General features: G+C 52.5%; 1 protein-coding gene across 1 annotated transcript; it reads left to right on the plus strand.

Moving 5' to 3' along the window:
- Window positions 1-291: 291 nt before the first annotated feature.
- Window positions 292-11198, plus strand: COCSUDRAFT_58301 (hypothetical protein; the record flags this gene model as incomplete). Its single annotated transcript, XM_005644040.1, has 19 exons — window positions 292-426; window positions 747-924; window positions 1608-1808; window positions 2088-2365; window positions 2690-2906; window positions 3173-3420; window positions 3739-3873; window positions 4161-4376; window positions 4804-4962; window positions 5302-5428; window positions 5743-5873; window positions 6558-6704; window positions 7049-7207; window positions 7583-7720; window positions 8157-8251; window positions 8826-9125; window positions 10076-10175; window positions 10415-10699; window positions 11013-11198. 19 exons carry the CDS (start codon window positions 292-294, stop codon window positions 11196-11198), a joined length of 3435 nt encoding a protein of 1144 aa, XP_005644097.1.
- Between the last annotated feature and the right edge of the window lie 2198 nt (window positions 11199-13396).

Raw genomic sequence — 13396 nt, forward strand, 5'->3', positions numbered from 1 at the left:
CAGATGTGCACGCAAGTGCACTTGAGAAGCAGTTTCTACAAAGGCTTGCAGAGTTTTGCTATCAGAAATGCGATATAAAGGTGGCGGGATTTCATACAGACAAAGACCATGAAACCAGACTGCGAAACTTTTATTGATGTGTCTTGATCAAGTGGAAAGGGAACCATCACTTCCTGGCATTGGCGACACGCATGCGTGGAGCGATGCAAATAGCATGAATTTGCAAAAGTGTGTCATTGTGGCGCTTATCAACGATCTGGACCTTTCAAAAGCGAGATCCAATTACCACTGATGGTTGGCATGCGCTATGCCCCGACGTCATTCAAGCATAATGCCAGGATCGGGGCAATATTACTGCCAACCCTCGTCGTCCTGGTCGGTTTCGGGGGCAAGCTGCCAGTCGGAGTTTTCTTAGCGGGCGCGATGGTGGGCACTCACCCTCTCCATGAATAATCCTGCAGGGAGCTATTTCCTTTCTTTACAGGAAGCATAGCGTGACAGCTATCTCGGTTCAAGAAGATCAAGCAAATCCTAAGAAGCAGTGGTCATGCTCTTGGAACAGTCCTTCTTGCATGTTCTGCATCTTGTGCCCAGGTCGTAATGCAACCAAAGCTGATCTAAATCTTGCAATCGTTACAGTGGACATGTGCTCACCTGTTGCGCATGACTGTGTAAATCAGAGTCAGGCATCGTATCAGCCCTAAGCTACCTGGAAGCGATGTGACATGACTGATTGGCTGTGCCAGGTGGCGTATATCATGGACGCGCTTCGCTACAGAGAGGGGGCGCTGGGCGCGATTTGGATAACTCTGGGGTTAGTCAACCTCAGCATGCTGGTCTCGGAGGCCTCTTTTGGCGGCCCCAGCCCGCTCATCCTGTCAGCAGCTGTCAGCCTGTGCAGCGGATCCACCCTCTTCCTAGTGGGTGCGCCCCTGCCTGGCGCCATGACTCCACACCTTTACAGGATACTGCATAGACCGGACCAGTCAGCAAATGCTACTGTAGTGCTCATTCTACAACCCGCACCCCCGGCGGTACAAGATATTTTTAAAGCACCATTCAGGGGTATTCCTGAATGCAATAATACTAGGGTCTCATTTATCCACCCTTTTTGGCCAAAAATAATCATTCATTGCGGGTTTGAGAATGAGCACTACAGTATATACAAATAAAGGCAGCATTGCTCAGCAAGCTGACACTAGTATTCCCTGTCTGAACCTTCCGTAAGGCATGCGCAAACACAATTTCGGGTTCAACAAAGAATTGTGCACCCAATAGATCCTAGCGTTTTGCGACATGCACAGCGCCTTAAGCTGGTGGCAACGTTGCACATGCTTATGAGTGTAAAGGCACGAGGGGGCTTGACTGCAATTCCTACAAGTCGAGCATTACATTGTTCGCCCTTGTTACAAGTGCTTTATACTAGAGAAACAGGAAAGTCAAGCCTGCCAATATCTTCCCTCTTGAGCCCTTTGAGGCTACAGATCACAGCAAAACAAGCTGTATGATATGTGTCTGGCCTTACACTTGAGCCTCAAAGGGCTCAAGTATAAGGCCAGCTTATTCCAATCTTTGAAGGCTTCCAACTTATTGTTGTGCCCTGGCAGGCGTGTGGGCGACCATCCAGTTCAAGTGGGTGCAGCTGCAATACCCAGTGGTCTGCTTGGCACTTGAGAAGCTGCTGGTCTCTGCATCGTTCCCTTCTGCCGCCATGATCCTCTCCTGGGGAGCCTTTGCTGCTGTCGGCGCCTCCGCTGCTCCCTACTACCAGGCCGTCATCCTCGCAGGCACGCTTCAGCTTTTTGCATGTCCGAGGTTGGAGATGAAGAATTGAAAGAAAAGAAGCATTGGTGACGGGCACACTCAAAAGTTTGCCCTGGATATCTCTCATAAAGCTTGGAATTAGAGGCAGGGTATGTCGAGAAGTTGAAATTGTGATACATGCTTTGTTGAGCACAAATGTTCATGCAGTGAAGGCATGCCGCATGCTGCGTGCAGTCAGGCACAACAACAACTTCAATACACACTATTTTCCTGGTCAGTTTTAACAACCCAACACATCACCATTGTTTAATTTACTGATGCAGGGCTGTACTGCCTGCTGGCGCTGCCGTTGGAGCCGTCATTCGGGCCGCGGGCAAACGGCGCGCGGCGGCGGCCGGGGGACCGTAAGGGGTCCGTAACGGGCGACGACGCGCGTATCCAGTCAGCGGTGGAGGGATTTGCGGCGGCTGCTCTCTGCATAGCGCTGCCGCCAATAGTGTATGCTGTGGCGCACCGGCATGTGCTGCTGGCAAGTGCGCAGCATGCCTGGAGCCTGCTTCTGCTGGCTTCCGCTCCGCTGCTGTTCCTCACCTGCCTGCAGGTGCGCCTCCTAGGAGCCAGTCCGCATTTAGTCAGGGACGCACTGATGCAATTTCTCTGATTTATGGAGGCTTTTGCTGGACAAGATTCTTGAATATGCAGCGCAGCATGTTTGTCTGCCACTCTGTGGTGCCTCGCCACCATCTTAAGCCTTGTTTTGTCGCTGTCTCCTCCTTCAATAGCCTTTTCTTATTTGGGGGTCCTGCGGGCGTCCTGCATCCTTTACTGCAAGCAATGAAGAGCACAGTGTATAAAGGTGGCTGTGATCTGAAAGTCGGACAATCTTCCTGACCAGAGGCTGAAGCAGGGGAATTTCGATGCACAGGAGGGGCTGTGGTGGCTGCCGCTGGACGTGCCTCACAGGAATGCAGTGAGGAAGCTGCTTCTATTAGTCGCGCTGGCGGCGGCACTGGGGGGATTGGAGGGGCGCGTGATATTCAGAGCATTTGGGCAGTACATCTGGCTTCAGCCCCCCTGGAGCTACGTATTAGTCACCCTCGCTCTGTACGGCTCGGCGGCCCTTGGAATCCTGCACTTTGCCGGTGCGTCACATCCACCTCAAAACTGATGTCAAATTTGTATTCCGCCATCTGAAAGGCCTGTCACATTCCATTTTTGGAGCAAGCAATCAGGCATTTTGTATAAGATTGGCCCAGCAGAGGATAGCTTCTCTTCTACTGGCTGGATGAACTAGCAAGAAATTCAATCCCTCAGCAGCCTCACCTCGAGCATGCATTGCCAATTTGTTAGAAGGAACTGGAATGTCCCAGCTGACACTCAGATTTCTTTGTGTCCCCATCTGGTACAGGCCTGCTGGGCACTCACGCGCAAAACTCCTTCATGAGCACGGTCGGCGCGTCCTTAGTCATAATATCGGCATGCGCGGGCGCCTTCGCGGCCGGTGTTCCTGTTGCAATGATGCCGGCGCCTCTTGTGGCCGCGTCGGGATTAGTGCTGTGGTACGAGAGCGGGCAGCTGCGAGACTATGTGATTTTCGTCGGCGGCGCGCTCGTGACGGCTGCGTGGTTTGTGGGGCACCATTTCTGGTTCCTGGAGGTGCGCTGTCTCCTGTGGCGTGCCCTTGCCCTTTGAATATCAGCCTGTGAGGGACTGGAACTGTTCATGAAGGGTTGCCTTAAGACTGTTGCTTGCAATGGCAATTCTGTCCTGCGGAGGAGGTTTCACAAGTTGGCGCCCTTGCATCTCATTTACTTTCGGGTATGTCGCGTTTGCCTGGGAACTTGAATCTGGCGACTGAGGAACATCCTGTCTTGTCTCTGCTTCTTGCTGGGGGTTCAAAAGTTCATAACGTCAGGCATGAACGAGCATATTTGATGAAGTGTCATCTTTGAGCTCGAGGTCCCTCACCCACAGGTGAATCTGGCGCATCACAGCCTGCAGTTTGTGTGCAAGCTGCTGATGGCGGCCATAGCGGCGGCTGCGCTGCTGCCGGGCATGGTGCACAGCAAAGCGCCACCTGGCGCTACCTCCACGCTGCTCCTTATACAGGTACTGTCTCTCTCATCCATAGTCAGTGGGCGGGGAAGTTTGGATGCCTTGTGCATCCGGATTGTTGCCATGACAGAAGGAGCAATCGCAGCGGTGTTCTCTTCATGCCGCAAGCACTGTGCTCAGTCAAGGCAGAATATTTGTATTGTTCGTTTCTCCGGGGCCTGTCCTGTCGATACCTAGGAGGAACTTTTCCCTTTCTGGCATGTCAATTTATATAATATGAAATTGGAAATTTCAAGTTTGAATTTAAATTTGAATTTGAATTTGAATACCAATTTGAACAGGCGGTGGTGGTGGCGGCGATGGAGGAGAACCTGTTTGCCGGGGTGCATGAGGACGGCGGCGATGACATGTACCCGGCGGTGTTTGTCGTGCTGACATCAGCGCTGGGTCTGGCGCTCACGCGGAAGCTGCAGGCCGGCTTCCGCGTCGGCGTGGCCGCCTCGTGGCTCGTCCAGTGCATCTACGTTGCCAAACTCTCCATGCTTGCCATCCCCGAGGTGGGCCACGTTTCATGCTTCTCAAGGCCTTTGTTTTTTGCCCTCTCAATTGCATAGTCCTTTTCTTCTTTGCCGGGACCTGACCTCTGTAATGGTGAGGGATGTCCTTTCCGTGATGCTACTGGCAGAGCTCAAATCACTGCCGCACAGCGCCATCAAGCTGCTGCATTGATCAGCAGGAAGCTCTGTGCCTCATGTGACGTGCCTGGATAAGCAGAATCTTACTTGCTGGATGAGCCGTGCAACAGGCGGAGTCCCTGCTGTTCCAAAATCGAGGGGTTACTACGTGATTGTGTATTAGTCATTTCGTTGAGTCTGACTACTCTGCGGACGCGGCCAGGTGCAGTCCCTGCTCAAGGTTTAAGGTTCTGTGATCCTTCCTTCATGTTGTTGAGCCTGACTAATCTTACCAATCTGCGGCGGCCAGGCGCGGCTGACGCTGCCGGTGCTGCTGGTGACGCTGGCGGTGACGCCGCCCTTCCTGCTGCGTTCCCTCCCGCCTGATGACTCATCCCTCACCCCGCAGCAGGCACGCCGCGGCTACAGCACACCCGTCTGGCAGGCGCGTTCCCTCCGTGCATACCATGTATGCTCATATTGCACTGCATTTCTTGCACAACACAGCTGCTTGCCCATATTGAGAACGGCCTTGACTGCATGCACTGACCGGCAACACAAGTCAGAGCTTGAGGAGGCACCATCTTTCTGAAAATCACAAAAAATCAAAGCACTAAGCAAAGTGGTCTTAATGTGCACGGCTGTATTGACAGCCAGCCTCGCTATGGCAAGCACAACGCTCAGATAACCGTCAGCACTTCAGGATATTTGCATCTCGGCTCAGCTGCTTGCGTGCAGCTCTGCAGACGCTACCTGACTTCTTAAAATTCAGGCTTTGAATTCATTTGAATGTTTGCTGCGCCTACAGGGGCTGGTTCAGGCGGCTGGAGTGGCGGTGTCGGTGCTGCATGCGCGCTATGCGCTGTTCGAGGTCCTCCAGAGAGTGATGGGTGGTCGCCCCACAGAGGCGGTGCTGCTCGGCTGCCTCCTGCTAGGTGCGACGAGACCGCCTGGGAATCTTATTGTGTGGGGTTGCACTGGCATGCCGAGACGGTCTGTTTCTTTCAACGGGCGTGTGGATCTTGTCTGCATGACTGTGAGGGCTTATGCCCATCTTTGTGGTACTTCTTCCCGTGCTTTTCTCACTAAGCCAGTCTTAAAAAGAGCACATGCAGGCTGGCAATCCACCTGCTGGGCATATATTTCCAGCAGATTTGAAGAGGCCCGGTGGCCTGGAATATCAATTTTAAAAGTGACAAAAATTCAGGCAATGATTCGATTTCATTGAGCGTCTGACTGGAATGAGCAGGGGTGGCGGCCGGCTGCGCACCGATTGTGGCCTGCCAGTACGGGGCGAGTCAGCGCGCGCGCCGTTCGCTGGCGTTCCTGGCCGCGGCCGGCGCGCTGTTAGTCATGCTACGGCCGCCGCTGCCGACCAAGGTGCGCGCCCGATCAGGCGACTGCTTAGTCGTACTTATGTCAATATCAGCACTCTGCGGGGTGCAGACCCAAGTGTGGGTACTATGGGTACAGCAAGATTGTTCTGCTGTCTGTGTCCTCCCCCGCTTACTGCAGACAGACATTGCTGGGTAGCAATGCCCGAGTGCTCAATGGGTAGTATTTACAGTGGTGCTGTAAGAGGGCTCGCTCGTGCTATTACACAGGTGCTGTCACAGCGCTGCTGCAACAGTGCTGAGGCATGCTATTACAGTGGTGCTGTCACAACACTTTTATAGCAGTGCTCAGGCGCTCTGTTACAGTGGTGCTGTAACAAGCTGGGAGGTTGTGTTACTGGGTTACTTGTGCTAGGGATATTTTGCAACAAGGAAGCAGGTGAATTCAGCAGATGATCACTGGGGGCTAAGACTCAATAAGGAAGCTTTTATAGTGGCTCACTGGTGCTGCTTATCGCCATGACGCCCTTGCAAAGGGCCCTGCTGCAGAGAGAATGACCGGCAGACATGACGAGAGTTGCTGGCCAAGTATTGAAGAGTGATGCTGAAAGGGTATTTAAGGGGAACTGACGCACCAAGCTGATCTAGCCACATAGGTCTGGGAGCTGTGGGACTCTTCTCCCAAAACTTGCAATCACTTGTGCTGGCTAAGTGTTTGGGCTGCCCGCAGGGCGGAGTGGGCTGCCCGGCGCTGCCGTTCGGGTTCTGCCCTCGGCTGTGGGACGAGCGCCATGTACCGGGGGCCGAAGAGGACGACGCTGCCATCTACAGCGAAGCACTCGCGCGCCGCCGTCACTGGCCTCTCTGGCTCATCATCGTGCGTTCCTCCTGTGCCTTGAATGACTTGTTGTTCTGCCTCTTGTTATTACACGCTTGTTCCAGCCCGCAGGGCTAATGCATCGCAGCAACGTCTCAAGGATTCCCTGCCAGCCTTCACTGCCCTTCAGTCGGCCCAAACTGTAGTGCATTGGCATTTCACCTTAATTTGCGGTACTGAGATGGAATCTTGTAGAGCTGCTAATAATCAAATGGCAGCAGTAGGCCTGACAGATTTGTGCACACAGCTCTTTGCATGCACTCGCGCCAGAGTTTTGAGACGAGCACATCAGACCGTATCCTTGTATGGGTGGAATGACCTTAACAAGCTAAATTCATGCGCAGGGTGCGGTGCTGGCGGGCCTGTCGGCGGCGGGCAGCGGGCAGCAGAGCGTGCGCAGCGTGCGCAGCGTGGCCGGCCAGGCCGCGTTTGCCGGCGTCAGCGGAGCCTGCGTCGGCGCGTACCTCATGTGGGAGTTCTTCCCGGGGGAGCCCCCGCTGCAGGTTTAATTTTCTTCCTCTTTTTCTTTCTTTTTTTGGGTTTTATTATTTGTATTGCCACGGCAGGACAGATGTCTTAGGGTGCAAGACTGTGAGATATCCCTGCGGCTGCCCAGGCAGGGCGCGGAATTGCTGCTGGAATTGATAGCTAGCGTGTTGTTCGCATGCCTTTTGCTTGGAATCGGGGAGTGCAAGTCACATCTTGGTAGCTTGGATGTTATTTGGTTTTCCCAGCTATGTTTTGTCCAGTAAATCGTTGCTACAATAAGACGTGAAAAGCCATTTGGGGAGGCTCTTCCTGACCAGAATCAAGGATCACAAGTCAAGAACAAGGATCAAGGATGTCAAGATCAACACTATAGCTGGAGTGTATTTCAGGTGCTGGTATTTGCGGCCACGATGCTAGCGGCGGCATTTCTGGCGCTTCTGCAGCGGCCGGTGGCGGCACCGCCGGCGCTGCTGCCATGGATCGCCTCAGCATGGGCGCTCCTGCTGCCCCTCGCCAGCTTCCTGCAGGTTCCACTCTGCCCACCTCTTGTCCTCCAAAAGTCAAAGGGGCTGATTGCCCCTCAGACAGAGCCAGGCCTGTCTTCGCATACCTGATTTGCACCATATGATAAAGTGCCCCACCCAGAGGTCAGGCTGGCCTCAGGGTCCAGCTTCCTGCAGGTTCCCCTCTACGCACGCCCTCTTGCCATAATTGATGCAATGGCGCTGGAGCTGCATTGTCACATGAACCGAATTTTGTGCAAGTGACTCGTTGGTTGGGGTTTGATTGTCATCATGGTTGACTGTGTTTGTGCCCAGGGATTTACCTTGTACTTTGCTTCAGCGCGTGGACTCCGGAGTCTGCATAGTGTGAATTTGGGTTTCATGGGGGATGGAATAGCCCTACAGGAGGGAAATTCTAGAATTTTCATCAACATCAACACAAACTTGGGGTGGATTGCAGGGTTCGCTGCCGCTGCCGCCGCTGCCGAGCGATGCGCTGCGTCTGCACAGCGATCCCTCCGCGCAGCTCGACCTCGAACGCTCCGCCAACCAGCGGTGCGCTGCCGTAACACTGCTCACATGCATCTGTCAAAAAATTACAGTGTATAGAATTCCAAGACTTCTGCAGCATTGAGTGCTGGGGGATACAAACTACAACAATAATTCTTGGTGAGAAATTGCCGAATTCAGCGCAGAGAGGAGGCTTTCTTTACTGTTGCAGCCATGACTAATTAGAGTGCTGGAAGCGCAGCAGGCAGTCCACTACCCATTCTTCATTTTAATCTAGGGGTGACAAGAAATATAGATCTAGGAGGACGTGGCGTCCATTTGCGAGGCAGCCCTTTCTCTTGTCTTCTGGCGCTCGCGCTGCCTTGATGCCTGCATTCCACTGTTTTCATCTACATCTTGTCCTGTCTACTCGTGTCCAAATCTGATCATGCGGCTGTTCTGCAGCATATAATCCGATCCTTTGCCCAATTGTAACACAGCGTGGAGCCTAATTTTGCGTGTCATAGCTGTAGCAAGTGAGGTGCTGGGGGCTAGGCAGACAGCCCGCTTCCTGTGCCTTCCTTGATCCCAGTGCAACTCTGATCGCGCGGATAATTGATAGCCTGTATTCTGCATGCAGAGCGGCTCTGCTGGCAGTGTGGGCGGCGCAAGCTCTGCTGCTGGCGTTTGCACTGAAACTGAAAGTGTCGGCGGCGGCCGCTGACGTGGCGGCTGACGGGCCGGGAGCAACAAGGCTGGGATCCTTCCAGGTGCAGCCACCTCTGCTTATTATTATTATTATTATTATTATTATTATTATTATTATTATTATTATTATTATTATTATTATTATTATTATTATTATTATTATTATTATTATTATTATTATTATTATTATTATTATTATTATTATTATTATTATTATTATTATTATTACAGGGTCGGCGATCCCAAAGCCAGAGGCCTTAGGGCATACACGCAGGGCGTCTGCAGCCTATCATGATCATAGAGTTATTATGTGGGGATTTTAATTGGGGTTTCCCTAACCCCTATAAACACTAGTGTTATCGGCGATCATTGTTTGAAGAATTGCACCTGGTTTGTAGATGCTGTCAGCTGCGTGTATCTCGGTGCTTGCATGACAGACTTGTCTGGCATGGTCACAGAGTGAACAACAACTTGCATGACAGACTTGTCTGGCATGGTCACAGAGTGAACAACTACTTGTAGCCGGCAGGGTGGAAAAAAATCAGCAGAAGTAGAGCAGCTGAGGAATCCGGTTTCCTCTAGGATTTTCACAGTGAGGGTCTGCATTTTTGCCAAAACGGCTTTTCAAAGCATTGATTTGGTTGCGAGAATTTGAGGATGGAAGAGCTGTGGCCGCAGATGGGCAGCGCTGCGGCGGAGAGGGCGGCGGGCTTCCTTGGGGCGTGTCTGCCTGCTGGGGCGTTCCCTGCAGCGCCACAGATGAGGGGACCCGGGGGCGCGCTCCTCAACAGGCATGCCCATCTCTGATTTTCACTGTCTTGCATGTTTAGCCCCTTCTGGCAGAAGTGATGTCTGGAGAGTGGGGCACCTCTATCCTAAGCTCTGCATACACGGCACACAGTGCTGGTAGAGATGCAGGAGCTTGCATCCTCCGTGAACAGAACTCGTGGGCACACAGAAAGGGGGTAGAATATCCGTGGAGGTGGATCTTGGCTCAACGTGGAGCAAAGGACTTGCTGCAGAACAGCCTTAAAAAGGGCTGCAGCAATTTGGGCGCCCCAACTTGAGCCTGGATCAGCGACCACGAGGATGTTCCAACCTCTGTGTACACGATTCTTGCAGCAAGTAACTGTGCCAACAGTATTAACGTTGCCTGGAAATAGCTGTCTGCCTCTTTTCCAGGCTGGCCACAGAGGGATTGGCATGGGCACCAACCGCAGGCAATCTGGCGACCCTGCTCTGCCTCGCGCTCTGCTTGGCGCTCAACGCAGCCCTGACACAGGTGCGGCTCTATGCTGCATCTTAACTCACACCCGTACTGTACTGTCCATGCAAATCATTGCACATTGTGGAGTTTGAAGTTCTTCAGAGTACAAATGGTCGCTGAGGAAGCATTACATGATGGTGCTTAACACTCTACTTGTAGAGTTTCCTGCATGGCTTTCCTGTGGTCTGGTGCCAGCCTGTCTCAATTGCGACCTTTCCAAGAATCCGCAACTGACTAAGTTTGCATGCATGCAGGGAGCGGACGAGGCAATCTTTGTGCTGGCGCCGATTCTCCTGCCGCTGAACCAGGACCCTCTGCTTTTCCGGGGGCTGACAAACCGGCGGCGGTACTTTCCCCCGGTCCTCTGCGCGAGCGCGTACCTGTCGATAGGAGCCGTCACAACAGCGCTAGCAAAGCACAGCGCGTTTACAGAGCGGTCGCCGTTTGTGGTGGACGACGCGCAGTTTGGGACTTGGTTCCTGGTCAAGAACCTCGGGCTGCTGGCTGCGACGCTGCCAAATCATGTGTTCTTCCTGCAGGTGAGAAATGGCTTGCTTTTTATTTAATTGTCAAGCATTGGGAGTTCTGAAGGCCCTACTTTGCAGCATCAGCCGGTGTTTGCATGCTCAGCTCAAGTGAAGAAGCCTCGTCAGATTGCTGCCATTCTTGCAGGCCAGACTGTATCCACTGTGTTCCTCAAGGAGCTAAGCAGCTCTTGCACCACCAAATTGCAGCTTTCCCATTCATGCATTTCGTAGAATTCAGAAGGGAGCGGCACTGTAGCAGTAGTCAGCATCCGTCTCACTCACGTGCACATAAAGTTTCACTGAGGTTGTCTCCTTTTCTGCGCAGTACATGTGGAGCCGCACAGGGGCGTCCCCTTTTGCACTGGTGGCGCTCTCCCCTCTTGCGGCGCTGGCGGCTCTCGCTACCGACATCGGCGCGGTGCGGCTGCTTGCCGGTGGCGCCATTGCGGCTGCGGCCGTCCAGTTCGGCCTCATGCGCACCGTGCGGAGGCAGGGCATGAAGCTAATCTGAGGGTCCTTGACTCATCTGCGCGGCAGTTTGAGGGCGTTTCTTGGCTGGGAACAAAGGCATGAAGCTCATCTGAGCGGTAATTAAGCGGCTATTTGAGGGCGTCTTTCCCAAGAGGACAAGGGAAGAGGCGCTGTCACGGCAATCCTGGGTGGTGCAAAGGGTGCACAGCGGCGGCGGGGCACGAAGCTCATCTCATGTTGGGATCCCTCATCTGGGATGCTGATTGAGAGCAAGGCTTGGCAGCAATAACACGGCGTGTCAGGTTCCTTGCTGCTGCCATTTGAGCGCATGTATTGGTGGAGCAACTGGTGCACAGCAGCGGCAGGGCATGTAGCTCATGTGAGTAGGTTTGGTTTTTCAAGTCTAGGCCGTTGATTCCCTGTTGTTGGTCCGGTGTCTGCGGATTGAGGGCATACACCCATCTGTTCTCAAACTTTAGTGGCGCCTTCTAGCCTGAGATGAACAATGGCACTCTTCCTCTTAGGATTTAGGGGAAGAGATCTGCAGAACGTGGAGCAGAAGCAAGCGACATAGAGGAGAGGAGTGTGCTTTGCAAGTGAACAATGTGTAGCAGTGCTACAATAAATCCCCAGCTTTTAGTGCTCGTCTGTCCTGCGGTGATATTATACTGAGCTGATGCAGTGATAGTGATAAAGCATGATGTCTTCCCATACTTGATGTCTTCCCATGTTTCCAGCGTGGCTGTCAGGCACCCCACTTACAATTGTGCAGCTATTATATATATATTCCTGTGCTTGCGGCAGATCAAAGGATAATTCCATGGTGCACGTGCTTCTCAAAGCTTATGACATAAACCATCTCGATCAAGTTGGCAGAGACAAACTCCCCCCCTTCAGACTCAGCCCCTTCAGAGCTAACAACTCTGCTCAAATCCCCTAAAAACTCACCATAACTATAATAGAACAACAAGCACAGCCCCAATATTTGCTGACCAAGTCGTCCAGGTTGAAGCTTGTCGAACTCATGCGCACTGGGCGCTTAACAAAACAAAGTGCCCAATGTGCATGTTAGCAAGCTGCTACCAAATATTAAGCACGGTATGCCACGAAATATGCAGCGCAAGAGACCAAGTGTAGTCAAAGCACCTTGACCACATGCGAAATTTGCAAATCCATTAAAGTTACCATCCCAAATGCAAACTCAATACAACTCACAAGGGAAAAAAAGTGAGGCTGCCTGGCACGTATTGCTAGGCAGAACCACAGCAAAAGGAGCCCAAGACCACATTTCTTTCACTCCGACCTTCTGCACCGGGAAGCTCTCCACCAGAATTTAATGTCAAAAGCAGGACATTCAAAAAGACAGTACAGTGTGGCACAGTTGTATCAATTGCATCAACTTTGCCCATAACAGGGCAAACGTAAAAAGCTAATATTAATGTACTGCAATATGCTGCTCTGGGAGCTTGAAAACCTCTTGGCATCTGCCAAAGGGTCGGATGCTGGGCACCACCAGCTAGAACCAGACTCAGACAGTTTCGGTGCCGAGTCTTGGCCAGACAGATGGATCAAAGCGACAGCAGAACAATTCTGTGAACATGAAGCCCTCACTGTGTGAGTAGGATCTGATCAGGGGCTGGATGTCCTTTACTGCAAGCCTCCTGATAGCCCATCGAAGTGGAGGCATCACGTCACTAAAGTTGATCAGGTCGACCTGGATGAAGTGTTCCATGTAGTTGAGGTGCCACAGCAGGGCCTCGAAGCAATCCTTCACAAAGACCACTTCGTCGGTTGTTAACTTGCCGTGACGTGGGCTCAAGGCATCAATCACCTGTAGCAGCACGCAACGGTGTCGAAACACAGTTGTGCCTGTTAAAACCACTGCCGAGGGTGTTGGGTTTGATTCATAAAGCAGAAGCATGAAGCAGCGCATGGCATCTGAAAAGTGTGAACTTCTGTCTGTTCAGCCAAGCTGCCCACTGCAAATGTGCGTCAAGAACGTCTTAAGTTCTCAGTCTCACCGTCTGCCGGTCGATGAGTTCCTTTTTTCCAGGAGATATCTCAAATTGTTCCCCTTCATGCCAGGTCAATATCTTTAGGGCAGCGCAGCACGTAGGATTATCGAACATCTCGTCAATGAGAGTCTTGGCCTTTTCCGCCTGTGTCCATCTGTGCTCTTTCCTGCGTTGTGCCCTGGTCTGGGCGTATTGTCGCAACCCAAAGATCACGCCGTACAGA

The sequence above is a fragment of the Coccomyxa subellipsoidea genome (genome assembly GCF_000258705.1).
Source record: "Coccomyxa subellipsoidea C-169, whole genome shotgun sequence".
NCBI lineage: Eukaryota > Viridiplantae > Chlorophyta > Trebouxiophyceae > Coccomyxaceae > Coccomyxa > Coccomyxa subellipsoidea.